At 43.5% G+C, this 25,913-nt stretch overlaps 1 protein-coding gene across 1 annotated transcript in view; it reads right to left on the reverse strand.

Moving 5' to 3' along the window:
- Positions 1-25,913, reverse strand: part of LOC138743782 (VPS10 domain-containing receptor SorCS1-like) — an 800,159-nt gene that overhangs the window by 168,977 nt on the left and 605,269 nt on the right. The window contains exons 7-9 of the mRNA XM_069899386.1: positions 18,829-18,893; positions 15,094-15,212; positions 2,118-2,207 (exon numbers count right to left, since the gene is read on the reverse strand). Of these exons, the coding sequence (XP_069755487.1) occupies positions 2,118-2,207; positions 15,094-15,212; positions 18,829-18,893 (274 nt within the window). The remainder of the gene's footprint in view (positions 1-2,117; positions 2,208-15,093; positions 15,213-18,828; positions 18,894-25,913) is intronic.

Genomic DNA, 25,913 nt, shown 5'->3' on the forward strand with positions numbered 1-25,913 from the left:
GTGAGAGATCTTTGATCCTTCACACGAGCTCAAAGAAGAGCCTACAATGAACAGTAAAACTCTAATAACTCAGGACGTGATTGCTCAATAGGTCAATAAGTAGCTGACGAGATTTTTGTTTGAGAGATTATCACAAATGTAGTTGCACTAAACAGAAGTGGAGGTAAAGAGGTTTCATTCATGATATCACAGACAGATAATCTGGGCTGATATTGGTACAAGGAACTCTCAACCATTCAGAGGTCCTGAGGTGCTTACATTCTACTTTAGCTACCACGCCATGACTTCTTGCACTGAGATGTTCTCGACAAGATACTCTGTTATCAAAAGGTAAGCACAGCTGCAATTTTGCAAGCTCAGTTCCTATCTTTTTTTGTATTTTGTCATTTCTACATCCTCTTTTAAATATTGGGGTGGGAGGGGGAGAGTTGGAAGGGTAAAAATGTGGTACCTTCAATTCAAGATAAGTAGGGATGAGCTTGAGTGAGTTTAACAGGAGAAAATCAACTTTTTAAAAATTTTTGATATTATGTCACAGTAGAAGGCCCTTCCGGCCCATGACACCAAATTAACTGACCAACCCTGTATAATATTGGAGGGTAGGAGGAAACCAGAGCATCCGGAGAAAACCAACAATCACGAGGAAAATGTGCAAACTCCTTACGGACGGCGCTAGATTTGAACCCTACACTAACCACTAAAGCTAACCATGCTACTACTAACTCTATTAGCCTTAGTGGGGAAGCTGCAAACTAACACCATTCTTCCAAATCCTTCATGTGTCAATCATCTCCCTGCCCTCAAGGTTAACCAGTAGCGATCCCATATACTTGCAGACTGCAGAAGCATACCTCTTTAACGCTTAAGGTGCTGAATTTCTTCCACAATTCTGTTTGATGTGCTCCTGTTAAACTCACTCAAGCTCATCCCTACTTATCTTGAATTAAAGGTACCACATTTTTATCCTTCCAACTATCCCCCTCCCACCCCAATATTTAAAAGAGGATGTAGAAATTACAGTATGGAAAAAAAATCTGAGGGTCAGGATTTACTTTTGGGAAAGCAGATATTAATCAGGGATAGTCTAACTGAATATAGTTGAGAATTAACTAAATATTTTGATACGAACATTGTAACATGCAAGCAAAGACTGGTTTGATTTCAATAAAAGAAACATTCAATGGCCCAGAAAATCAGCGTGTCTTGCACTAAATCTCAGAGGTCCCAGATGATCTCACATTTCCAGCATGCTCTTCTCTATGGATGAGTAAGATTTCATTTCTCTTCCTCGCTCCATCCCTCCAGATAACCTTTGCCACTGCCAGCACTTTGTAGCATTCAATCTCTCCCAGGCTCCACCTCTCCCTTTCTTCTTGTCGCCCCTCCTCCCCCCCCCCCCCCACCTCATCTCTAAAGGAAAGCATATTTGATTTCTAACCTTTTTCAGTTCTGATGAAAGGCCACTGACATGAAACATCAGCAGAGAAATTCTTATTTGCTGCAAACAGGTTCTTCATTAAAAAAAACTACAATGGTATGTAGAAAATTAAATAAAGAGATTATAAATACAAAAGATAAATAGATAATAAATTTTCACAGTTGGGCTAGTGCAGGAAAAAAATGCAGAAGGTTTCCAGAATTCTATTTTCATTCCTGCAGGATTTTGCTTTATAGCAAAGGTGAGACAAGCTTCGTGCAGAAAATGGGGCCAGGGGCCAACATTAAGCTCAAGGGACAAGGAGCAGGATATCTATTTAGAGGCCTGCCTGTTTCTCCTGGATGCCTTCACGTTTGTGGGACTGGGTAGAAGCTCCGCCCTCGGTGTACCAGCCAGCAAACTCGGACCATGCCTGGGACGCCTGAGAGGTGTTCAGCTGGATTTCTGCCACAAAATCCCTCCAACCAATGTAAATGATGAGAAAGGTTTGTAAACGGAGCACTGGCGAATGAGACAGCCGTTATCCTCCCAGTGATAACTGGTTGGGGATGATTTGCTTCCTGACTTTCTCATCAACAGATGCAGAAACATGGAAAGTCTTCACCATACAGCACATGTGAAGCTGGCTCGGGAAGGGTGTTGCTGGATTCTAAGAGTGCTGACACTGTACAGTTCTTACCTTAGGCAATGAATACTTGGGGAGCTTCATCTGTGCGAAGCCTTCTCTTTGATATGACACGTAGTAGGTTACCCGTCCACCAGATGTCACCTAGGGAAGAGAGTCACAAGAATATGTCACTAGCAGTCAAAATGTCAAGCAGCACAGGTACACAATAAAGATCAGGAGAGTGTTTGTGAATGCCCTCTGCTTATGAGAAGCACACATGCCTCATCACCAAAGCCACTTTCGAGCTCCTTCCATCCCGCACACAGCATCTTTCAGCTGCTCCCGTCAGGGAAGAGATCCAGGAGGATCAGAGCCAGCCCCACCAGGCTGAGGAGCAGCTTCTTCCCAAGGGCAGTGGGAAGGCTGAACGACTAAAGGAACTGTTCACACTAACCATCCGAGACACTCATATTCGTGAAACAATATTTATTTGTATAGATAAAATACTAGTCCTGTATATGTATTGTTAGTCTGTATGTGTGTTATGTTTGGTTATGTGTCTGCTTGTTTTACACCGAGGACCGGAGAACACTGTTTTGTCAGGTTGTACTTGTGCAATCAGATGACAATAAACTTAACTTGATATAATTTGAAAGCTCATAATACGTAGACAATGGAATTAAATTTTCTTCTTGTATTAAGCATGCCAATGCCATCAGAAATTGTTGGCTATCATCACACTTTCACCTTGAACTCTAGCTTTCCATTTGATTTGATTGTTTATACTCAAGTACACATTTCTGCTGATATTCAAGATTCCTTTATTGTCATGTAATAGTACAGAACATGTAATATTACACGCCTGCAGGAAAAAGGAATCTCAGTGTTGTACGTGATGCATGTATGTACTCTGACAATAAATCTGACATCTGAATGACCTTCTGCCTGCTGTAAGGCAGATAAAGAGTCACCTTTCCTATCACCTGGTGCCCCTCACAGTATGAGAGAAAGAGAAACAAAAGGGAGTCCCTTCAGAGTTACTGAGGGTCTGTGGATTTACTTCCAGCCCTCCCGCACCCTCTGTCGCTGCACAGGCACCTGTTCGATTCCTCAGCAACCAGGGCTCCAGATCCAAACCTCTGACATATAACCATATAACTGTTTACAGCGTGGAAACAGGCTTCAAGTCCACGCCGGTTCACTTGAACAACTCCACTAGCTTCCCCCTCCTGCTCTCCACCCATAACCCTCCAACCCCTCACATCCATGTACACAACCAATCTTCTCTTAAATGACATGATCAAGAATCCTCAGTACCCGAAGCCCTTTGAGAGCCCTTTTTGCCCTCTCAACTCTCGGCTCCAGTACCTGGTTCTCATGAGGCAGTCTCCAGCTACCCGCAGCCCATGCAGGTCCCCCGACCGCAAATCACTTGCAGCCTGTCAGGGTCCCTCAACTGCCGAGCTCCTCACTATGTAAACAGGTTCAAGTTGAAACCAAGTTTATTGCCACATGTATCGAGGTAAAGCGATAAAGTTTGTTTCGTATGCAATCCAGCTCATCAACCTATACAGAGTCAAGCAATAAAAATTGTTACTAGAAGCAGTGGCTCTTCTTGAATTGAATTGCATTTTATTTAGACATACCACAGAGTTACAGGCCCTTCCAGCCCATGAGCCCATGCCATCCAAATACCTCAATTTACCTACAACCCCGGCCCGTTTATGAAGGGTGGGAAAACCCACGGAGACATAGGGAGGTCGTAGAAATTCCTTACAGAGAGCACCGATTTGAATTCGCGTCACTGGTCCTGTCATGGGGTTGGGCTGATGCTATGCTGTGCTGCCCTCGTGCAATGCTATTACATTCAGCCAACCCTGAATCCACTTTCTCCAGCCTGACTGTCACAACCCCGCCCTGTACGTGTCTGACACAGACGTGCGAAACAGCCTGAGTGTGGATCAAGAAGGGTTCCTTTCCACGGGTCTCTGATAGCCATGTTTCGTGATTGTGATTCCAATGCCTCCTCTCTTCTGTGCTCTTTGCTCCTGCAGCACTTTCTCGCTTGCAGTGCGACAAGCAGGACCTAATCTGGGGCACTCATCAATTCAACAAGCAAGGAGTTGGATCTTTAAGTTTACCGCAATTAACCTGCCATTCTTAGTCATTTGCCAATCAAATTAGGGGCAGCACAGTTTCTCCTGCGCTAATCAGCATAGATTTATTCAAATATTTGTATCATCATGGAAAGAACCTGTTTAATAATCAACAACATGCATATAATTTAATTGTCCAAAAAAAAAATTTTTTTTTGTACGGTTTTCTTTCCACTTTGCAGACCTGTGGTTCAATTGGTTGATGCACACGGCACAAAGAAGTTATAAGGTTATTGGGCTAATGTTAAGTATTCCTGGTTGATGACAATTAGACAGAACATCATTTAAAGAGCAGTGGCTTTATTTTTTTGTCTGCTACAAAGCTACCTTCAGGAAGCTTAACTCTCCCTGATGCCATACACGTCTGGTTGCACCACTGTCTGGCACTGTCAAGACGTGAAAAGAAAATTCCAGAGGGTTGGTAACGCAGGCTGCGACATCACAGACACCAGTCTTCACTCCACTGAGTACATCTACCAGAGGTGATGTCTTAAGAAGGCAGCCTCTAGCCTCAAGGACTCCCACCAGCCAGGCCATGCTCTCTTCACTCTGCTACCGTCTGAAAAAGGGCATAGACAAGCATCCAGCAGCACAAGGACAGCTTCATCCCTTCTGCCATCAGATTCCTGAATGAACAATTAGCCACAGATACTCCCTCCCTTCGGCTTTTGGTTTCTTGCACAATTTGGTTTATTTTGAAATGTGATTTCACTGGTAAAGCCTACTGCAAAACAAGGAATTTTGTGCAGTCTTTTCTTCAGCCTCTACAGCGACTCTGGAATTTCTAAGCATCTCATATACCTTTATATTGTAGGAGGAGGCCATTTGGCCCACTGACTTTCTCAGCTCTCAGAATATCTCCATTACACTCAATCCTCCACATGTCCCAATAACTTCCTCACTCCCACATCCATTAATTCCATCCTGATTTTACTGCCACCCATGGCCATTCACGGTGGTTAATTAGCTCACTGCCACACATTTAAGGACATGGAGGAAACCAGAGCACTCAGGGGGATTTCCTACCAGCACAAGGAGAATGTGACAACTTCACATAGTACCTGAAGTCAGGATTAACACAGGTCACTGGAGCTGTATGACAACACCATTAACACTATGCCACATTGCAGGTGATATGTGTTAGTGGGTCTAAAGACAGCTATAGCAATGAGAGGCAGATCATTTGCCCAAGTTCATTCAACCATGGGTACGATCTTCCCTAGGCTAGTTCAAGAGCACTGAAATGTGCTTGAGGATAGAAAGGTTAGCCTGACACTAGGCACCGTTAACCAGAAGACAGAGCAAAAGACAGTGGTCGAGCGGTATCAGTGGTCCACATTTTGGGTCTGAATCTTTCTTTCTCTCCCATTGATGCTGCTCAAACCACTGAGTTCCTCCAGTAGATAAGAGTTTATGCTGGATTTCAGCATCTGCAGTCTCTTGTGTTTCTCCAGACGTGAAGAAGATATGACTTGTTTACTCAGGGATCTGCTATATCCCATACCTGGAAGGATGACCATGAAAGACATCATCTCATGGACTCTTCCATCAAGCCTGAAACCTTCTTCGATCACACGGTTTGGTGTCAATAGAGAAAGCACAACCACTCCTTAATTTGGAAAGTGATACACTCCCGCTAAATGTTTCTTGAAGCAAAATTTTATAAATTGAGAATACTAATTGAAATGCAGTGTGAATGTTTTGGCACAACACAGGTCTATGGAAGAGAGTAGCAATATTTTGTTGGATTAAAAAATAGACTTGTAAACCACCCCCATAGAGTCAATGGTGTCAGAGCCAAAATTCATAAACTGTTGTAAAATTAGGAATACTTGTATTCTTTTGATGTGTGCTATCTAAGCTTCCGGCTCATTTAAGCTGCCAAACTCATGTCCTGAATGGGGTTTCACCGTGGTGCGGCTGCTGCCTGGAAGTTCCAGAACCTTGCATTCAAGCCTGGCTTCTTGGTGGTATCTGTGTGTGAGGCTGCACATTCCCATTGTGACCGTGTGGGTTTCCTCCAGATGCTGAGGTTTATTTCCACCTGCTAAAGACACATGGGCTTGATAGATAAACAGACCCAAATTTGGAGATAAGGGATAAAATTTGGGAACATTCATGGGAATGTGGAGATGATAACGTTTAAGGCTTCAGGTGAAAATTTAGTACAGCGAGTAGTCCACCAGGTGATCTCTAACATTCACAGTGAGCATTTACTGAGTATAGGATGGCAGCAAAAAGATCAATTTGTACCAAGCAGGGGCAGCATGAGAGCACTGTGTGGGGTTCATTCAAGAGCCTGATGGCTGTGGAGAAGAAATTGTTGGTGCATGCTTTCACATTATTAAACTTTCTCCCTAATGGGTGAAGGGAGCATGTCCAGGATGTGGTGTTCCCTTTAGTACATTGTCTGCCTTTTCTAGGCAACAGGAGAAGTGGATGGAAATAAAATCAGATAAGTGTTCATTTAATATAAATGGGTGCTCATGGTTGTAACTAATACAGTGGGTTGAATAGCTTGTTTTTAGACTATATAAATCCATGGCAAACTGAGTGAATTAATGTTAAGAATGAGACTTCCACCTAAATGCTTTCCTGCAAATTTACAATGAGATGGCATTGAAGACAACAGAAGATCACCAAATGTTTCCAAGGAGATTTACATGCCATTTGTGGCCAGATATATAGACCATATAGATCAACATAAAATCAATGACCACAAAAACCAGGATACATATGATTAGCTCAATAAAATGCAAAAGGGATTTATCTTCGTTGGATCGGAGGCTCTAACATGCTGTTGGAAAGGCCCAGAAAGAAATGTGCTGTAAAAATGTTATTCTATTTTCACACAAAGGCAAACAGTCTTTCAAAGATATTTTACAGTTGTATCTTTTTTAAATGATTTCTATGCTGTTTGTGAATGGCCCAGGGCTTTGAAATTGTAGAGAATGCAATGGCCCAGATTTTCTGGTGAATTTCTTGCAGTTCCGGTGATAACATTTTGCCAACTAGCTACCATGAAGTTTGGAATTCCAGCAAAGGGAATACTCTAATGCAAGAATCCCAAAATTCCTGAGACATTTTTATATTGTTGGGGTGTTGGATCTCTCTGCTGGAGTGTCAAACCTTTACAGATTTTGCAATTGCTACATTGAGAAATCTGTCCATTGAACTCATGGCAGGCTTCATTAGGATTCCAAAGCTACTTTGGTCAACAGTATAAATCTATGAGCTCAGCAATTTAATCAAATGGAATTCCGATCAATATCAATATCTCCAACTCGACGTAACTTGCTTTGTTTGTATGTGGAAGAATTAGCCATTTCTGCTCCAAGTCATCCAAAAATGATATTGGCTTAATTCTTATCACTACATTTGTTCTGATTTTCTGGCCTCTCAATCTGTCTGTAAGCAACACGTAACACAGATAAAGCAGGGTTAGCATAGCGGTTAGCGCAACTGCCTTTACAACACCAGGATTCGAATCCCGGACTGTCTGTAATGAGTTTCTATGTTCTTCCTGTGTCTCTTTCCACAGATTCTATCAGACTTGACATGCATACATACATAAATACAGTACGGTAACAGGCCATTTTGACCCAGGAGTCCAAGTCACCTAATTATACCCAATTAACCTACACTATGTTCCGAACTTGCTGTGTATTTTTTTGCAATTATTTCAGATATGGAAGTCTATTTATTTTTACTTCTACAGAAATCAAATAAGTTCCTGCTGCCCTCATCAGTAGTCAGCGGACACTCCAAACCTCTGTAACAATTTTTTTTTTAATCGCAATTTAATGTTTAAATTTACTAACAGAAAAGAAAAGCTGCAACAGGTCAGAACTCAAAATCTTGCAGATGCCAATAAATGCACTCTGCCAGTTTTCCATTGGGGGGAGGGGAAACTGAAATATATTTTATCCAAATAAATCTTTTAAATATTTCCTTAGGGTTCTCTTCATGACAGCTTCAATAACAGGTGCATTTAAATGATTGAAGGTTAAAAAAAAACCAGGAAATCGAGTCGATCACTCAGACTGCACAATATATATTCAACATCACGAGCATGCCTCTGGAGAAAAATATTGGTTTTAAACTTCTCTGGGGCTTGATCTGGATGGTTGCATCAGGGCCAAAGTGATTATCCCCTCCGGCCTTTCTTTTGGTTTTGGCCAACATAGATGAGTGCCTCAGGACACCTGGCATTTTTTGGGTAATCATTTTGAGTGATATCAATACTGCTTTACGAGGAAGCTGTTAATTTCAAGAAACTTGTGTTTATCTCAATAGCTATAGTTGCTAATTGATCAAATTGTGGTTTCTTTTATTTGCTGTGTCTGTACGCATAATTATGACATTGGAAACCCTAGCAAATTTCTACAGATGTGTGGTGGAACGTGTGCTGACCAGCTGGCATCACACACGATCTGGTGTGGGGACACCAATAACCCTGAGTGGAGTCCTGCAAAAGGTTGCGGACACAGCCCAGGACATACATCGCAGGCAAAGCCCTCCCCACCATTGAGAACACCATTGAGGAACACTGGTGTCAGAGGGCAGCAGCAATCATCAAGGATCCACATCACCCAGCACCTGCTCTGTTCTCACTGCTACTATCAGGAAGGAGGTACAGGCACCACAGGACTTGCGCCACCAGGTTTAGGAACAGCTGCTACCCCCCCTCCACCATCAGACTCCTCAACAACAAACTCAAATCAATTCATTTAAAGACTCTTAACTTGTGCATTTTATTGATTTTTTAAATTCTCTCTGTCATGAACAATCAGTTAGTTTACATTTCTTTAGTTGTTTATATTGAGTACATTTTTTTGCATTATAATAAGAGGTAATTCTGCCTCACCACGGGGAAAAAGAATCTTAAGATTGTATTTGATGAGATATGTGTACTCTGGCACAAGTCTGAAATCTGAATTGAATATCATTGTACTAGGGAACTAAATAAACTGTGTTATGAATGATTCATGGGGAGAAAAGTGTCACACATTGTCTTTGGGTGAAGCCAGCTCCATACCTGTTCCTTCTTCCATTTCTATTCCTTGTTGGCTTTCCTCTTAACACTTGTAGAAGCAAATGCATAACTCGTTAGAATAAACTAGGCAAAGCAGAGAGACACACAACAGTTCTCCACTCGAATAGGAACAATGATCAGAATCAATGCCAAATAGAAATTGAGTAAGATAGAAGATAAATAGGCGTGATTGATTTTTCTTGAAACAATTTAGATCTTCTGCAAGTGAGTACAATCAAAGAATGTGTTCTATCCGAGTTGAATGACAATGGATGGAATTGAGGTTTACACTCAATAAAGACTTGCCTTGCATACATTTTCAATTAACTCACAGTCTTTATCTTTGAAGAGGTCACACACGATATCTTCTTGTTTTTCAACATTTTAATATTCATGAACATGCATTGTTATATTACAAGGTTTGAAGTGACTATTTAACATGAGGTTATCATTTCTGTGGAACACGCGTACAGAATATGCATTAGGTTGAACTAAGTCAGTGGCACGGTTATATGATGCCAGAGACCTGGGTTCTAGTCCAACACTGTAAGGAATTTGCACACTCTCCCTGTATCTGTGTGGGTTTTCTCTGGGTGCTCCGGTTTCCTCCCATCATTCAAAATATACAGAGGTTGAAGGTTAATTGATGTATTTGGGAGGCAAGGGTTCAGGTTTGAAAGGGCCTGTTACTGTGCTTTATGTCAACATTTAAATTTAAGTCAGTTGATTCAAAACTTTGCACTTCAGAATCTTGAAGAGCTTAACATAAGGCAGTTGAATGATTCCTGTCTGTCAGAGAAGGGGACGAAACCTGTGCCAAATCTCTCCATGAGCAATCTACTCGATCCCTTGCAATAACTTTCTGTCCATGGTATCCATCCAATTCCCTTTCAAATCTGCTTATCCCACTTTTGTGATGGGGTGGTAAGAATGAGGCAGATACGATTTTTCCACCGGTAGGTGAGACAAGAACTTGGGGGAACGTCGCCTCGAGACTCAGGGAAGATGATTTAAGATGGAGATGAGGAGGAACTGCATTTCTCAGAGAGTGGTAAATCTGTGGGATTCTCTGCCAAATCAAATAGCAGAGTCTGCCTGATTAGATATAGTGAAGACAGATAAATAGATTTTTACAAAGTGGGGGAATTAAGGGAAATGGGGAAAAGACAGGTATGCAAAACAAAGTCCAATGCCAGATCAGCCATGATCTTATTGGCTGATTAACCATGATCTTATGGCTCGATTTACTGAGCGGCCAACTCCTGCTCCTATGTCTTATGTTATTGTCCTATATTTTTGCCTATCTCTTGCTGAAAAGGTTTTCCTCACATTACCTCTGTATTCTATGTCCTCTGGGACTTGATCTTTCCATCAAAAGAACTTTCTTGTGTTCCGTTCTCACCACATCCTTGATTATTTTGATCACAACTAATCACCTCTCAGTGAAACCTGAAAGGTGACAGAAGTTGTAAAACACACCCAGAAATGCTGGAGGAACTCCATGGGTCTCTAAGAATCCATAGGAGGTAAAGATGTTAAGCGCCTGAGCTCTTCTTCAAGGGATAAGCAAAGAATCATCTCTCAGTCTTGTCTACAGTGAGTAACCCCAGCTTCTCCAGCAGAGGTGTTGATAATTCGGCAACACAAACAGAAGGGGACAGATGAAAGGGTTCAAAGTTTGTGGCTGACAAGGTTGGCGTAGTGTGGGTGGCACAGTTAGTGAAGTGGTTAGAACAACACCTTTACAACATCAGCAATCGGGACCGGACCGGGGTTCGAATCCTATGCTGTCTGTAAGGAATTTGTACATTTTTCCTGAGTCTGCGTAGGTTTTCTCTGGGGGCTCCGATTTCCTCCCACCATTCAAAACATACCATGGGAGTAGGCTAATGAGGTGTAAATTGGGCGGCATGGACTTGTGGGCCAAAATGGTCTATTTCCATTTGTATTGTCTAAATAAAATGAAGGCAGTTCGAGTCTTCACCCAGGACACGGTGTAGGGAATATCTGGAGGGACCTGCTTGAAAGGATGTTGGAGGCAGAAACACTCATCTTGTTTGGACAATATACTACAAGGCTTTGGTGCAGGGATGTGGACTTGGTCTCAGCAATTCTCATTAAGCCCAGTATGAGCATGACAGGCCAAATGGGTTCTCCTTGACCTACATATTTCAGTGATACTATGGTTGCAACTGGTTAAAATGAGGCTCAGGGTATCCTGAGGCTGACTTCTGGCCCCCGAGTTGGGAGATGCATCAGTTATTCTGACCCAGACACCAGGGAGAGTTCATCACACAACACGATCGCGCCATCTACTGATGAGACCACAGTTTAATGTGACTGAATGTCCAACAATTCATCCCTCTTGTAGTAATATGCAACATTGAACATTGCAGCTCTAGCCCCCCCCTAAGGCTAGAGCTGGATGAGGTCCTCACCCAGGATGAGACATACAAGGCAATTGAACAACTGAAAAGTGGCAAAGCAGCAGGTATGGATGGAATCCCCCCAGAGGTTTGGAAGGCTGGCGGCAAAACTCTGCACGTCAAACTGCATGAGTTTTTCAAGCTTTGTTGGGACCAAGGAAAACTGCCTCAGGACCATCATCACCCTGTTCAAAAACAAAGGCGAGAAATCAGACTGCTCAAACTACAGGGGAATCACGCTGCTCTCCATTGCAGGCAAAATCTTCGCTAGGATTCTCCTAAATAGAATAATACCTAGTGTCGCCGAGAATATTCTCCCAGAATCACAGTGCGGCTTTCGCTCAAAGAGAGGAACTACTGACATGGTCTTTGCCCTCAGACAGCTCCAAGAAAAGTGCAGAGAACAAATCAAAGGACTCTACATCACCTTTGTTGACCTCACCAAAGCCTTCGACACCGTGAGCAGGAAAGGGCTTTGGCAAATACTAGAGTGCATCGGATGCCCCCCAAAGTTCCCCAACTGCACGAAAACCAACAAGGTCGGGTCAGATACAGCAATGAGCTCTCTGAACCCTTCTCCATTAACAATGGCGTGAAGCAAGGCTGTGTTCTCGCACCAACCCTCTTTTCAATCTTCTTCAGATTGATGCTGAACCAAGCCATGAAAGACCTCAACAATGAAGACGCTGTTTACATCCGGTACTGCACGGATGGCAGTCTCTTCAATCTGAGGCGCCTGCAAGCTCACACCAAGACACAAGAGAAACTTGTCCGTGAACTACTCTTTGCAGACGATGCCACTTTAGTTGCCCATTCAGAGCCAGCTCTTCAGCGCTTGACGTCCTGTTTTGTGGAAACTGCCAAAATGTTTGGCCTGGAAGTCAGCCTGAAGAAAACGGAGGTCCTCCATCAGCCAGCTCCCCACCATGACTACCAGCCCCCCCACATCTCCATCGGGCACACAAAACTCAAAACGGTCAACCAGTTTACCTATCTCGGCTGCACCATTTCATCAGATGCAAGGATCGACAACGAGATAGACAACAGACTTTCCAAGGCAAATAGCACCTTTGGAAGACTACACAAAAGAGTCTGGAAAAACAACCAACTGAAAAACCTCACAAAGATTAGCGTATTCAGAGCCGCTGTCATACCCACACTCCTGTTCGGCTCCGAATCATGGGTCCTCTACCGGCATCACCTACGGCTCCTAGAACGCTTCCACCAGCGTTGTCTCCGCTCCATCCTCAAAATTCATTGGAGCGACTTCATCCCTAACATCGAAGTACTCGAGATGGCAGAGGCCGACAGCATCGAATCCACGCTGCTGAAGATCCAGCTGCGCTGGGTGGGTCACATCTCCAAAATGGAGGACCATCGCCTTCCCAAGATCGTGTTATATGGCGAGCTCTCCACTGGCCACCGTGACAGAGGTGCACCAAAGAAGAGGTACAAGGACTGGCTAAAGAAATCTCTTGGTGCCTGCCACATTGACCACCGCCAGTGGGCTGATATCGCCTCAAACCGTGCATCTTGGCGCCTCACAGTTCGGCGTGCAGCAACCTCCTTTGAAGAAGACCGCAGAGCCCACCTCACTGACAAAAGACAAAGGAGGAAAAACCCAACACCCAACCCCAACCAACTAATTTTCCCCTGCAACCGCTGCAACCGTGTCTGCCTGTCCCGCATCGGACTTGTCAGCCACAATCGAGCCTGCAGCTGACGTGGACTTTTACCCCCTCCATAAATCTTTGTCCGCGAAGCCAAGCCAAAGAATAAAGAACATTGCAGCACAGCACAGGCCCTTTGGCCCACAATGTAGTGCTAACTTATATAAACCTTCTCAAAAATCTTTACCTTCCCCATCTCACACCCATAACCCTCTATTTTTCTTGTATTCATGGGCCTGTCTAAGAGTCTTCTGAATCTCCCTAACATACCAGCCTCCGCCATAAACCCTGCCAATGTATTCCAGGCACTCGCTGCTCTCTGTGTGTAAAAAAAAATGTCTGTGTGGAGTTTGCAAGTTCTCCTTGTGACCACGTGGGTTTCCTCTGGATACTTGAGTTTCTTGTCATGTTCCAAAGATGTGCAATTTGGGAGGTTACTTGTTGAGTGGTGGGAGGTGATGAAAATCAATTCAATGTAGGATTAATGGGAATGGGTGGCTGATGGACAGTATGGTCTAGATGGGACGAAGAGCCTGTTTCTGTTCTGTATAATTGCACTTCAAAATTGAAGTGCACCCATTTAAGACAGAGATGCAAAGAAATTTCTTTAGCCAGAGAGTGGTGAACCTCTGGGATTTGCTACCACAGGCAGATGTGGAGGTTAGGTAGTTGGGTGTATTTAAAGGAGAGATTGCTGGGTATTTGAATAGCGGGGGAATGAAAGGGTTATGAAGAGAAGGCAGGGGGGTGGGGCTAAGTGGGAGAATGGACCTGCTAATGATGGAATGGCAGAGCAGACTCGGTGGGACGAAAGGCCTTATTCTACTCTTCTATCTTACGGTCCACAATACCGAGAGAGGGGTATCAGGTCTCAACTGATAGGATAACACACTGACAGAGCACTAACAAAGCTGAATGAAGCGTGTAGTACTGCATTGTCAGAGATGCCACATTTCATCTGAGACTTCAATTATCGGTGGATTCTGAAGTACTTAAATGCTGTAGGGAGCATAAATTCTTCAGCTTCCACTCAATGCCAACACCACCAGATTAGCCTGCTCACAACATGTTTCTGCTGTGGAAAATATACAGAGCTCTAAAGCAGGGGTAGGAAACCTTTTAATCTTTAATTTAAAAATACTGAATGGTAACAGGCCATTTCGGACAATGATTCCACGTCGCCTGATTAACTACACCCCCAGTATGTACTCATGGAGCGAAATGGCCTGTTACCGTGCTGTCTAAATTTAAAATTACAAGATTGGCCACCCCTGCTCTGAAGTGTTCCTGAATCATGACATGCTGAGTGGTTTAAGGGAACCAAGGAGCCTCCTCCTATTCTGATATCCTTACGTTCTTCATCAGTAAGCATTCTTTAAACAATGGAAATTTGCCAGTGTGAAGCAAACAAATGTTAATGACTGAGGGACTCAGAAGAGAGATGGTCAGGTTGGGACTCCTTATTGAGACTAAAGTGTGAAGGGGAGATAGCGAGCATAAATAGAAGGGGGAGGGGAGGGTACTAGATAGGCAGATAAGATAAAGGGCTGATGGGGGGTGGGTGGAATGAAGGAGTTTCCAGGACACTGCCTGACCTGCTGAGTCCCTCCAGCTTCTCCTTGCTAACTCAAGATCCCAGCATCAACAATTTCTCTAACGTTACCCCCCCTCCCCCCCAACCGTGTGCTGTATGCCTCTTTCTAAAAGATTCAATCGAGGACTGATACCATTGGAGCAAAAAGTGGCTGGCAACCATCATACCTGTGCAAACACATAGTCATCTTGAACCACCAATGAATTGTGGTCTATGTAGCCTGGGAACGGCGTGCTGCTTGCTGCTTCTGAACAGTTCTGAATTCTACAGGTGATATACTGAGCGTCTGTGGAAAGAAAGGAACAGTGGAGGCTCTTAATGAAGGAGCAGGCACAGCTCAGGAGCAGTGAAACTTTATGATGCCCTTGAACTATTTTCATCAAAAAACAGGACATCAATCCTGCTGTCATTCTTTTTTTCTGTTTCCTTCAAAAAGCCACAGAGATTTTAAAAAGCTAAGATCAAATGCAAAGCCACATCAATAATGACAAACTCAAATCAGGAGATTCAAAGAAAAATATCACTGATAAAATGCAGAAAATAATGACGAGACATTAGAAGTAATTGCCTACATTCACACAGACAATTCCAACTCCACGTCGCGCACCCTCACCGTGCTTTGCGAGAGTATTTTTGGGAGTTTCTTCATCCAAAATTCTAACATGTTTAATGTGCATGGGGACCTGATCTCCTTGTATCCACTGACCTACATGACATTGGGACCTGTATTTATTCTCATTAATGCCTCCTTATCTGGTAACTCTGCTTTCCAGGTTACAGAAAGAACAGAGTCACAGGAGAAGGAGCATGAAAACTTTATGAGGAAGACATCAGAAATGAAAGGAGACTGAACAGAACAGATCTCTTTTTCTGCAGAGAGGGCAAAGTCCTCAAAGTAATAACATTTCCGACAGGGTTGATGCAGAGAACGCGTTTTTACTCGAGGGTCAATTCTCCATCGAGAGGACGTAAATATTTAATAGTCACCCAAAAAAAATCCATGGGTCATTTAGAATTTATTTACTCAGTAAATGTTCGGAAAGTAGAGATTGAAGCAAATAAGGTGAGCGTGCAAGGCAAACTGGAGTAAATTTGAGGGGCAGAAATTAATTTCATCTGGGCAAAAAAAGTCATCTTAAGCCACCAATGAATTGTCTTGAAAATGTGGAAAGGGTTTGCTGCTTCAGACTGTTCTGTTTTCTATAGGTGATACATTAAAACAGCTGAGAGGTTCACTGGGGGTTCACTATTGACAATATTTACTGGGAGCGTGGTCTAAAAGAATTATAGAAGACTTTCCATCCAGCGCACAGTATCTTTAACCATCTAGAAGAGTGGCTCTCAACCTTTTGTTTTTTTTCCCACTCACATGCCACCTTAAGTAATCTTTACTAACTACAGAACACTTATGGCTTCTGTAGTTAGTAAGGATTACCTAAGATGGTATGTGAGTGGTGAAGAAAGGTTGAGAACCACTGATTTAGAAAAATGTACAGGAGAAATCACAATCAGGTCTGTCGAATTGGGGAATAGCTTCTTTCCGCAGGCTGTGAGACGGATGAACAACATCCTATATGAAGACATCCCAAATTTTCTATGTGATCCTTAAGTATTATATATTTTGAGTTTTTGTGTGGGCATCATGGTCTGGAGCAGCTAATCTCAATGTCTTGTTTTGGCTATGGCCCCCTTAGGACTCTGTTCAAAGTTTATAGGCCCCCTTTCAAGATAAGCAGTCAAGTTTAGTTGTTTTCTTCTGTACTTCTCTCCTACCAAACACATAAAAAATATTTTCAGCCCGTGGCCTCCTTAAATGTGCTGCAGCCTCCCCAGGTTTAAATTGTGGAGGGGGGGGGGGGGGTTGCTACGGCCCCCGTTGAGAATGGCTGGTCTGGACGCTGTTTCGTCAGGTTGCATGTGTACAAGATGATAATAAACTTGAACATTGAGCATTTGCGAATCCTGCAGAATATGTGTCCGTGGGAGAAGCGAGGTGGCTCCATTTATCTGTGGTTGTGCTGTATATTGTACGAAACACAGTATTGAGGGTTTAACAATGGAATCCTTATGGATCTGATTTCCAGCAAATTGGCCTGCTACTGATTGTGCCCTGAAAGCATCTCATCACCATGAAGTAGTTATCAAATCAAACTGGTTTATGAGGGGAATTGAGAAGGCATGGCAGAGCAGACAGATGGTCTCCAATGGCCTTTGTACAGATTAATGATGAAGTACTACAAAGATTTTCAAGAAAAGCGAGGGGAATGTTTGGAGTCTTCAAATGATTTAAATTGGGAAGAAACTCTCAGGTGACTCAATGTGCTTTCACTGAACTGGGAGGGGGGGGGGGAGATTTTTAGAATAATGAAATATGTGGATGTAAAGTAGCAAGCCATTTATCATGGAAAATGAGCACTGGATTAGAGGGCCATGACAGGAAAGGTTTCATATCTGAAAAAGGCTTTACATCAGAAAATCCTTCCCCCACAAGATGATGAGAATGTAGGACAGAGATGCTGAATCTGAGCAACTCATAAGCAAACCATGGTGAGAACATATCATCGTCCAAATAGTTACAATAGGTCAGGCCTGATTTGATGAACATGCACTCCCCACAGGTAAAATGGAGTATATTTGCTCTGGCTCAACTATGTGTGCTTATATTCCAAAAATCAATGGGCTAATGAGGCATCAAGCAAAGTCTCAAAATTGCATGAAAATGGTGAACCATTCAGTACAAACAGGAAATTGTCTTTGTCGGATAGAATGCAGGTAGCTTCCTCAGTATGTGTTCCTAAAATCTTTGACAGTAAAACCCCTGGTACTCAGCACTATGGGGTCGGTAGATGCCAGATAAGTGAGTTTTCCAGTTGCTTGAGAATGCCGAGCTAATGGGGAGGCGCACCAATTTTAAACTTCCGTATTTTTATCTATTTATTTTCTGCGATTTCTTTGCTGGTTGCTTGAGGCCACCAGTAGCTTGAATTCCGGATACCAGGAGTTTTACTCTTTATTGACCAGGAGTTTTACTCTTTATTGAATAATTGACAATCTTCACTGCGTAATGAATGGAAAACATCAAGAGGCCACACAAGAGACTTCAGTTCTGGTTGAGAAGAAAACAGGCAACCAGCCATGCAGTTTTGTCGAAAGGTTCTGACTTAAGCAGGGTAAAGGTAAGCAAATGGACAACCAATGACTGTCTTTTACCCAATTAAACAAGCCAGTGCAATTCTATACTATGTCCCAAAGCTAACTAATGGCCGCCTTAATTTTACGAATCTCTACAGACTTGAGCCAGTGTAATCTAAAAATATTGAACGCTTGTGCTGAATACATTCTGTTGGTCGGGTTTGCCAAATGGATGAAGTGTTTTAACAGACTTTCTCTGCCAAGGAGGGTGAACAATACAAATTAATTGTAAGTACAAAAATGAAACTAGCCACTGGAATGCAGAACAAGCACAGGCGCAAAATCCTTCACAAATGCAAGATGCCATTGTGGCAAAAAACCTTTGAAGTCAAATGACTATTACAGCATCACAGTTGGAGTCGACAAAATAGGTACAGCAAGATCAAAAGGGTAGCAGTGTGATTGTGGCCATTTAAGCTGCTTTTCCTAATGTTTATGGAAGGATAAATATCAGCTGGAACATCAGTGATTTACCTTTGAAGTAGTGCAATGGGATATTTTATGTCCTGCTGAAGGTGAGATCTTGGATTAATCTCCTTCAAACTTTAGATTGAGCTGCCCTCCCTCAGTACTGTCCAAAGGCCAGTTATGAGCAATTCTCCTTCAAACCCAGAACCGTAGATTGCACACTACTGAATATGATTAGCAGCCAAGACATCTTACCTGATTGGCAACATAACCAAGGACACACATTCAACCATAGCACTTACGTCCATCTGCAGTCCTTGCCTCAATATGCACAAGGTCTGAATCTTTGTCCAAACTCATTACGGACCTGGGAAAGGGGGGGTGGGAGAGAAAAGAGAACCACATGTGAAATAACATTGGGACATCTTTGTCTAGTTAACTGACAGTTCCATTTGTGCAATATCTTCCATATCTCTTGGGGCAGCCGATCATCAACTGTTGCACAGGCACAAAATAATCAATGCTTCTGGATTTGGTGAAGGGAATGATTTATCACCATTTCTAAAGGTAATGACTATCCAACTAGGATTTAGATCTTCATTCAGTTTTCTTCATTTTGGACGTGACACTGAAGGGAGATGGTTCCATAGTAGTTATGCTCATTGAAAGACATTAATCTCTATTTAAACTGCATTTCTAGCCATTGTGAGTTCCATTCGGATCAATTATGAATGGAAACGGATAGAAATTCAAAGATTCATACAAATCCTTGCAAACTTAAAAATGCTATAAATGAAGTTATTGTAAGGAGGGTTGCTTCAAGGCCAACACAGGGAAAGGTTAAATGAGTTAGAACTTTATTTTCTGAAGTATCAGAGAACAAGGGGAGATTTGATAGCGGTACCCAAAGTTATGGGGAATATCGACAGAGTAAATGCAAGCAAGCTTTTTCCACTGAGGTTGGGTGAGACAAGAATCAGAGTCATGGGTTAAGGGTGAAAGATGAAATGTTTAAAAGGAACATTAGGAGGGGTGATCAATCCAAATTTGGAGTGAAAACTCGAGTGTTCAAGAACGCAAAAGGCTACAGAGGGTGGCAAACATAGACAAGTCCATCACGGGCATAGACAAATGAAGACACTGCCTCAATATCCCATGGGAACCAAGTTGAAGGATTGGACACAGCAAACCCTTCTACATTCAAGCCAAGATTATTATCTATATTTAGACATACTTTTTTTTTTGATCAGAGCACTTCTGGATTGCCAGGAGTTTCAGGCATCAGAGAGATATTTTTTCTCCCATGACAGTACCATACTGCTTATTACTTCTCCTTTGGATTGCTGGCAGATGACATGAGGCTTGCTTTCAAATGGAGAGAACACATGAAGATCAGAAGGACAGCAGATATCAGGACCAGGCATGTGAAGTCAGTCCAAGTCCAATTTATTTAATAATGCTAAGGTCTATTTTTTTTCCAAATGAATTCATCATGGCAGTTGTATCTTGTATAAAACACCCAGAATGCGAGCCTTAAGAAATCTCTCCAAACTACCAAGAAATTCACGTCGTTTGAAGTCCATACTTGTTTTGACATAAATATTTCACTTTAATTTTCTGTAATATATTGTGGTTGTTTACAATATCATATTGAGAGAATTTGGAATAGATCCCAATGGTGTGGTAACACACAGCTCACTTTGTGGGGATGGGGGGGGGGGAGTGGGGTAGTTTAGCGAGATAGCTGGTACAATCGTTGGCTCACAGGTCCTGAAAGCAGATTCAATCCTGACGTCTGCTGCTGTCTGGTGGAGTTTGCACTTTCGTTTGGAAAATGTGCAAGCTTCCTCCCACATCCCAACAATTAGGTTCGTAGATCAATTGGCCACTGGAAACCGCCCCGGCTATCCATGTGAGGGGATGGGATGGGAAGATGGGGAGGCAAGTGGATGTGTGATGATATTCCCAGATACGACGGGATGTAGGGCCCGTGTCCGTGCTGCCCGATTCTAGGAGTCCATTTGAGGACCAAGAATAGACCTTACATTGGGATTAACCTTGTCCGGTTTGCACTGGGCCAGTTTAGGATAAACAGTGATTCATAGTTGACCACACGAGAGGCTGCAGATGCTGGAACTTGGAGTGACAAACTCTCCGCTGGAGGAACTCGGCGTCAGTGTGAGAAAAAGAATCGTCGACATCTCAGCCCAGCACCCTTCATCAAAACTAGCGATACCAAGTACCCTAAGCTGGGCGCTTCCTATTCAACTCAAAATGGTTATATACTGCATGGAGCATGAAGGGTTAGGGTGGAGAAAAGAGAACTTAAAACAAATAAGATCAGGGAGACACCAAGTATGAAGAGAGAAAGCAGGAATAGCGATGGATATCTTTGCCAAAAGTAAGTATTATGAAGGGTGGGCGGGTGAGAAAGATTTCCTGAGAGTAAGCTCAAAGCATATGGAAGTAACACTGCCAGCGTCGGGAGAGAGGAAGCAGACATGTACGCAAGGGGAGGCATAATCTGGAGCAACAGGACAAACAGCTGGAAGAACTCAAGTGGGTTAGACAGCATCTGTGGAGGAAATGGATGCGTGATATTTCGGGTCAAGACGCTGCCTCAGGGATGGACATATTTTGTTGGAAGAGCTAGGAGATGCAAGGTGGGTGTAGACATAGAGAAGTACTTGAGACATACTTTTAGTATTTAGTAAAACACAAATGTCTGCAGTCACCGTGACTGAAGAAGAAAACACAACGCTTCAGAAACTCAGCAGGTCAAACAGAGTACTTTACATAGCAAACATAAACTGACATAACCAATATTTTGGGCCTGTGCCCTTCATCAAGGTATGAGGAAAATATGGGCAGGTGCTCGAACAAAATGGTGCAGGGGGGAGGGGAGGAAGACAGTACCACAGGCAGGAGGTACCAGGTAGATAAGAAATGGAGGAGACACCAACAAACAAGGGGAGGGAGGATGGCTCTGTAAATTGAGATGGAAGGGGGTGGAGAGCTGGAGAAAATAAGACAGAGGGATGGGGAAGAGAGGGAGAACGGGGAAGAAGCTAGCAGAATCCAGAAAAGATGTTAATGCCATCCGGTTGGAGAGGGCCCAGACAGAAAATCAAGTGTTGCTCCTCCAATTTACGGGTGGTCTTAGATTGACAGTACGAGGCCATGGACAGACATGTCAGCGTGGGAGTGGTGTGCAAAATTGAAACGATTGGCCACTGGGAGATCCCTGTCACTTATGTGGACAGAGCAAAGTTGCTCAACAAAGCAATTTCCCAGTCTGCATCCAGGCACTCTGGCACGAAGAAGGCTACAATGGGAGCACTGGATGCAGTCGATGACTCCCAGAGATTCGTAAGTGAAGTGTTGCTTCACTTAGAAGGATTGTTTGTCACCCTGAATGATGGCAAGAGGGGAGGTATGGGCACAGGTGTGGCACTTCCTGCTTGGGGGAAGATGCCAAGGGGGTAACTTATGGGAAGAGATGAGTGGATGAGGGAATCATGGAGGGAGCGGTCCCTACCAAAGATAGAGATGGGAGGAGAGGGGAAGCTGTGTCGGGAGGTGGGATCATGTTGTTGGTGACAGAAACTACGGAGGATAATGTGGAGGCTGGTGGGGTGTAGGTGAGGACAAGGGAAATCCTCTTTTTTGTTGCATCTGGGTGCAGAGGGGGCCAGGGCAGATGAGCGGCAAATGGAGGAGATGTGGGTAAGGGCTGAGTTGATGGTGGTGGAGGTGAAGCTACGTTTTTGGAAGATGGAGGACAAATGATCTGGAATGAAAGAGAAAAATTGATGGAAATTCACTTGTGAATCTGTGGGAGTGATCCACAGCATCTGGTACTCCCGCTGCGAAAAGAAGACAAGGATTTCACTTAAACATGCTGTGGGTGGTGGGGGGGGGGGGGCGCGGGGGGACTGTATAGCTCCTGCTGAGAATGCTGCTCTAGTATGTGATTCTTTAACCCTGGGGAAATGTTTTTTTACCTTTAGACCAATCAATGCCTTTCGTGTTTTTATACACCTCTCTCAGGTCAACCCTCAGCCTCCTTCCCTCCAGAGAAAACAATCCAAGTTTGTCCAATCTCTTCCAAAGACTCAATACCCTCTTAAATCTGGCACCATGATAGCAAATCTCTCAGTACCCTTTCGAAAGCCGCTGTGACACTTGTTTTTATTTCAGATTTGCAGCATTAGTAGCTTTTTTTTCCATGTCATTTTGTGAGGTGATCAAAACTTCACATGAGGGTGATGCCTTCAGGAAAGAGGTGTCGGTGCCACAAGACTCTCACCATCGGGTTCAGGGTGAGCTGCTGCCCCTCCACCGTCAGACTCCTCAATGACAAACTCATTCAGGGACTCATTTAAGGACTCTTACTTGTACGCTTTATTATTTTTATTCCCTCTGCAGTTGGTTTGTTTACATTTATTATCTGTTTACAGTTTTTAAAAATTGTTTACATCTACCTTCTGTGTCAGGGTTGCCACCAGAATGAATGTTAGAGGAGGGCATTAAGGTAAATGGGTAGGACATAGCCCGACACTTGTAAACTTGCTCAGTGGGCAGGGGTGGGGACATGCTGCCCAGGTGGGGCACAGTCCGACAGTCGTAGTCTCAGCCAGCGAGGGGGGTGGCAGGGTTTGCTGCCGATCAGCCATAAACCTCCTCCGTCCCTCTGACGTAGAAGCTGAAAGCGCTGCTTTTATTGCATGGAGAATCACTAGTGCACATCAAGCTGGATGTTAGTGATGCAGACGGGGGCAGGCCTGATGGTGAGTGATGACCGCGAGCGTATAACCTCGCAAGGAGGGTCCATGCCCACGGGCGCCCCTCTTGGCGGCAACTGTGCATTTTTTTTTGCACTACCAATAATTGGCAGTTCTGCCTTGCCAGCAGAAAAAGAATTTCAGATTTGTATGTGATGTCATGTGTGTCCTCTGACAATAAATCTGAAATCTAAAATCAGAAAGAGCTCCTGACCGTTAACATGATGTCTCAAGGACTGACTTATCCAGCAATGTGAACCATTTCCATCATCCTGAGGTGCGGAGCCATAATTTGCCTTATAAATACAGATTATTTTACTTCGTCTCTTATCTTTCAAATTAAATGCCATTCCTGCCTGACTTGCTCATTCTAATTCTTTTTATTTTTCTTATAACCTTGACTAAAAATCATTAACATTTCGCTTAAGGCCCTTCTTTCCTATGACTCCTTTAAGTAAATTGATAATTACTTTTTAATTAAACCTTTGTTAAAACCTTGAAGAACTGAGAATCCACAGAATATTAACGAAAAGTTACTAATTGATAAGTTTTCTTTTCAGCGTTCATGTTAAATCAGCTTACATTTTTGCCAGAGATAAAGTCTCCTAGTTGTACCCCTGAAAAGTAAATGCTTGTTAAACGATTTCATGACCTTCAGGTACAATTTCATTGATTTTAATCACAATGGGTTTTATCTTGGGCTTCCACTTACAATGGGAGCTGATCCATTTAGTGGGGGGGGGGGGGGGTTCTTGTGCTCACCTTCTCAATATAATCCAGTGGAACTATTTTTCCCTTCAGATATTAAAGTCATCGAGTTAAGCAGAACAGAAAAAGGCCCTTCAGTAGAACATATCCATGTTGACCATCAAGCACCCATGCATTCTCATTCTATTTAGCAGCATTGACTGTAGGTTGACTCCTTTGTACATCAATCCCATTTACCAGCACTTGAGTCTTTAAATAGTAATTCAACCACAATATATAGGTTGGTAATTTGCGTTAAAAAATGGCAGGGCTGCCGAAGCTGCTGGTGCAGACCCAGAAAGAGCAAAGGGCAAGAGACACATTGTTACTGCCCAGTCCTACTTCCAACGGCTGGGCACGGGCTTTCAATGGTCTCTTAAAGGAGCTGATGGTGTTTTATTTAAAATCCTGAGACTGCAGGGTCTGAACCCAATATGGTGGCAGCGCCCACGAGGTGTTGGAGACTCCCAGGGAACAGAGGGCTGGTGCAGGGCACCAGTAATGGAATGAAGCCCGCCCTCCCCAACCTTCCTCGGAGAGATTACCCCAAGAATGGAGACCACGGTGGTGGCTCTGCGGCTGAAGGACACATGCAGGAGGCGAGCTGTGGGCGGCTTGCGGGCGAGGAACCCAAACAGGCTGTGGGCCACTTGTGCCCTGAGGTCAAAGGGCTCACACCAGGCTGCGGACTACTGGAGACTAGTTCATGAGAACGAGGCATTGGAACCGGGATTTGAGAGGATTCTGAGGGAAAGAAGGGCTCCTGAGGGGCCCTGCATGCAGAAGGCTTCCTCATGGTGTCGGAGGTTTGGATATGGGCTCGGGTCACCGACGGTTTGAACCAAACTCGAGTCTTGTGCGGCTACAGAGGCTGCAGAAGCTTGGAGGAAAATTCACAGACACTCGGCGACTCTGAGGGGACTTTCTTTTACTTCTCTGGCTGTAAGAGGAACAGGGCACTGCTAATAGCAAATCTTTGCCTGCGTTTATGCTAGACTAAAGGCGATTTCATGTAATATTGAAGTTCTGCTTTATTCCATGACAATAAAGAGTATCTGATCTAATGTTATACAGCACGGAAGCAATGTCAGATTGCCAAAAGTACTGTGTTTAAAATACTTTCAAAAGTGTCTCCTAATTTGTGCAATGATGTACAGACTTTGGAGGCAGTGTAGAGGCTCACCAGGTAAACTCGTGAGTTGAGGGGAATCAGCCAACAAGGAGAGATCGAGACCCCTGGAACTACACTTGCTGGAATTCAGAAGAATGGGGCTGGGGGTAATCTTATAGAAACATAAAATTATGAAAGGGAAAAATAAATCAAGACAGGAAGTTTGATTCCACTGGCATACGAGACCAGAACTTGGAGACACTGTCTCAAGATATGGAGGAGAACACTGAGGGCAGAAATGAGGAGGGACTGCTTTTCCCAATGAATCGGTGGAGTTCTCTCTCTGATGAAGCAGTGGACACTGCCCCATTAAATATATTTAAGGCATAGTTAGATAGGTTTTGGAAAAGTGGAGGAATTAAGGGATATGGAGAAAAGGCAGTTAGGTGGAGCTGAGTCCATGGTCAGATCAACTGCAATCTTATTGAACTCCAGAGAAGGCTCGATATGCCAGATGGCCAAATCTTGCTCCCATTTCTTATGAAAAAGATCAAATGGAGTTATTCAAAGATGGGGAAGGGAGTTTACCCCATGGGTGAACCAACATCACCACAATGAATTATCTGAGCATTACCCTATGACTTAGTTAGGGTTAATGAACTGCCACTTTCCCTACAGCCTAAGAAAGGTCAAGAATAATTCACTGTCTGCAGCAATCCATAATCCATCCCCTTTCTCAGTGCAT

The sequence above is a fragment of the Narcine bancroftii genome, chromosome 10 (genome assembly GCF_036971445.1).
Source record: "Narcine bancroftii isolate sNarBan1 chromosome 10, sNarBan1.hap1, whole genome shotgun sequence".
Classification (NCBI taxonomy): domain Eukaryota; kingdom Metazoa; phylum Chordata; class Chondrichthyes; order Torpediniformes; family Narcinidae; genus Narcine; species Narcine bancroftii.